At 42.5% G+C, this 2,285-nt stretch overlaps 1 protein-coding gene across 1 annotated transcript; it reads left to right on the top strand.

Annotated features, from left to right (window-relative positions):
* Positions 1 to 335: 335 nt before the first annotated feature.
* SARC_14544 (hypothetical protein) lies at positions 336 to 2,215 on the top strand. Its single transcript, XM_014291322.1, has 4 exons — positions 336 to 421; positions 899 to 1,002; positions 1,468 to 1,595; positions 1,905 to 2,215. Exons 1-4 carry the CDS (start codon positions 374 to 376, stop codon positions 2,150 to 2,152), a joined length of 528 nt encoding a protein of 175 aa, XP_014146797.1. The 5' UTR covers positions 336 to 373; the 3' UTR covers positions 2,153 to 2,215.
* Positions 2,216 to 2,285: the final 70 nt, after the last annotated feature.

Below are 2,285 nucleotides of genomic sequence, written 5' to 3'. Positions count from 1 at the left end.
TGTGTGCGTGTGTATATATATATATATATATATATATATATATATATATATATATATATATATATATATGTATATGTATATGTATATGTATGTATGTATGTATGTATATGTATATATATATATCAGTCTACAGTATTACTAAAAATGCTTAAAACTGTCGTAATTGGGAAGGAGATGTGAACACATATTTTACTGCTTCTGTCATATTTGTATCTGAAGACTGTCATGATGATATGCTCTAACCCAACAGACTCGGTAGCGATTGTCTCGATCGCCGGGGGCCTCCTGAAGGGCCTAGTTGTAAATCCTCACACTGTATCTGTACTTTACTCTTCAGAAACTTCCGAATTCACGCTTGTCTGAGTACGCTAACATGCTTCAGGCTGGTACAACACGGGAAGAGTTCATCAATGCTCTACAGGTAAAGTGGTTACATTAACACACACGCACCAACCACCACAACGTGCAAATATCGTTATAAGTATTACGACGGGAGAGCCTTGAAATGAATGTATGGTTGTGTTTATGTCAGCATTCGTTATTGTCTCTTTTCTGTGTGTGTGGTGTTATATCGCATTAATATCAATACGTGAAAGTTTTGAATGCATAGCCCTTCCCAATCGCATTCTATGATTTTTCATCATTCTTTAAGCTCACCTGATCTCGATTCTGGATCTCTGGCCCTGTCCTTTCTGCTTGTATCTGTACCGTAAAACCCCACTGGCTGGTCCCATTCCACAGTCTTGAGTGTTTGGTTCACTGTGCATGTCTGTGGCTATCTTTCATATTCTCATCTTCTATCGCCGGCCTTTGTCCGTGATTGGGGTTTACGTTTACGTTCACGTTCACGTTCACGTTCACGTTGACGTTGACGTATGCATTGATGTTTGTCGTCTAGAATCCCAACTTCATGACATCGCCGGAGAGCCAAGTCGACGCAGGAGACAGATACGGCAGTGGGGACAAGCAGTCGTTCTCTCAGGGCCCATACGCACAGGACAAGTATGTGCACGGACATCTGGTATAGCGTGTGGGAATAGAGGTAGAAAGAGTGATTCATGTGTGTATAGAGATAGAAAGAGTGATTCATGTGTGTATAAAGATAGGAAGTGTGATTCATGTGTGTTTAAAGATAAAAAGGATCGTCTATGTGCTTACTGTATCATTCGGTACGAATCCAGCGTCTTTGGTGTACCTTATTATGGATACTACCAATGCTATCAACACTATCAAAACTATCAATGCTATCCATACTATCAATATTATCAGCACTGTCAACACAACTATAATCACATCCCGTCTCTGTACCTTGTCTTCGTGCGTAGTGGTGATTATATCTCATCCTGTCTCTGTCCCTTTTCTTTCGTGTGTAGTGGTGATTATATCTCATCCTGTCTCTGTACCTTTTCTTTCGCGTGTAGTGGTGATTATATCTCATCCTGTCTATCCCTTTTCTTTCGTCCGTAGTGGTGATTCCAGTGAGTCCTTTGCTGATGCGCGCAGTCGCTTTGCGCAGAGACGGCCCCCACAGGCCGATGGTTATGGCGACAGACAGATGTACAAGGAGAACGCTGACACGTACAACATTAACACGCGTATGTGCATGCACTTGCACACGTATGTGTATTCATTTACACACGTATGTGTATTCATTCACACACGTATGCCCATGCACTTCTACACGTATGTGCGTAGTATCTGCATGACCCGACGGTCCTTGTGTGAGCCATATATGTGTGTCCATGCAGCAGATGTACGTATGTATGCGGGCGGTTGTCACCAGTTGTCTATGTTGTTGCTGGTCTGTTCTGTTTAGGGTTTACTGAATACCTACCTTGCCTCATGTCGTTGCTCCTGTCTCATTGGCGCCCCCTTAAAACGCGGTTGGTACTGTGTGGTCACAGCTATGGATACGGACACTCGTAACTACACGGATATGAGTCACAGGAAAGAGGACCTTGACCTAGACAGCCACAACACCAATCCTTACTTTTCATTGGACGATGACAGCGCGCAGGGTATGGAACTACGAATGCTTCTGCATGGATGTTTTAGGGATTTAGCTTACCTACTGCACAGGATGTCTCAGCGGTACAATGATGTTATGTTGTCTGTGCTTTATGGTGAGCAATGCAGTGTGGATGGGCTGTAGGTGAGTGGACACACGCCGTGTAGTGCAAATGAACGATGTGCATGTATCTGAATGTGAAGCCGGGGCAGTGGCACATACATGCATACATATATTTATATATATATATATTTATATATTTATATATTTACATATT

This window comes from Sphaeroforma arctica (genome assembly GCF_001186125.1).
Source record: "Sphaeroforma arctica JP610 unplaced genomic scaffold supercont1.4757, whole genome shotgun sequence".
NCBI lineage: Eukaryota > Ichthyosporea > Ichthyophonida > Sphaeroforma > Sphaeroforma arctica.
This window is presented reverse-complemented; position numbering and strand designations above follow the sequence as displayed.

Coding starts and splice junctions, on each gene's coding strand:
- SARC_14544 (XM_014291322.1), top strand. CDS start 374: ATGCTTCAGGCTGGTACAACACGGGAAGAGTTCATCAATGCTCTACAG. Junction 422..898: donor AGTTCATCAATGCTCTACAG/GTAAAGTGGTTA, acceptor TTTGTCGTCTAG/AATCCCAACTTCATGACATC. Junction 1,003..1,467: donor GGCCCATACGCACAGGACAA/GTATGTGCACGG, acceptor TTTCGTCCGTAG/TGGTGATTCCAGTGAGTCCT.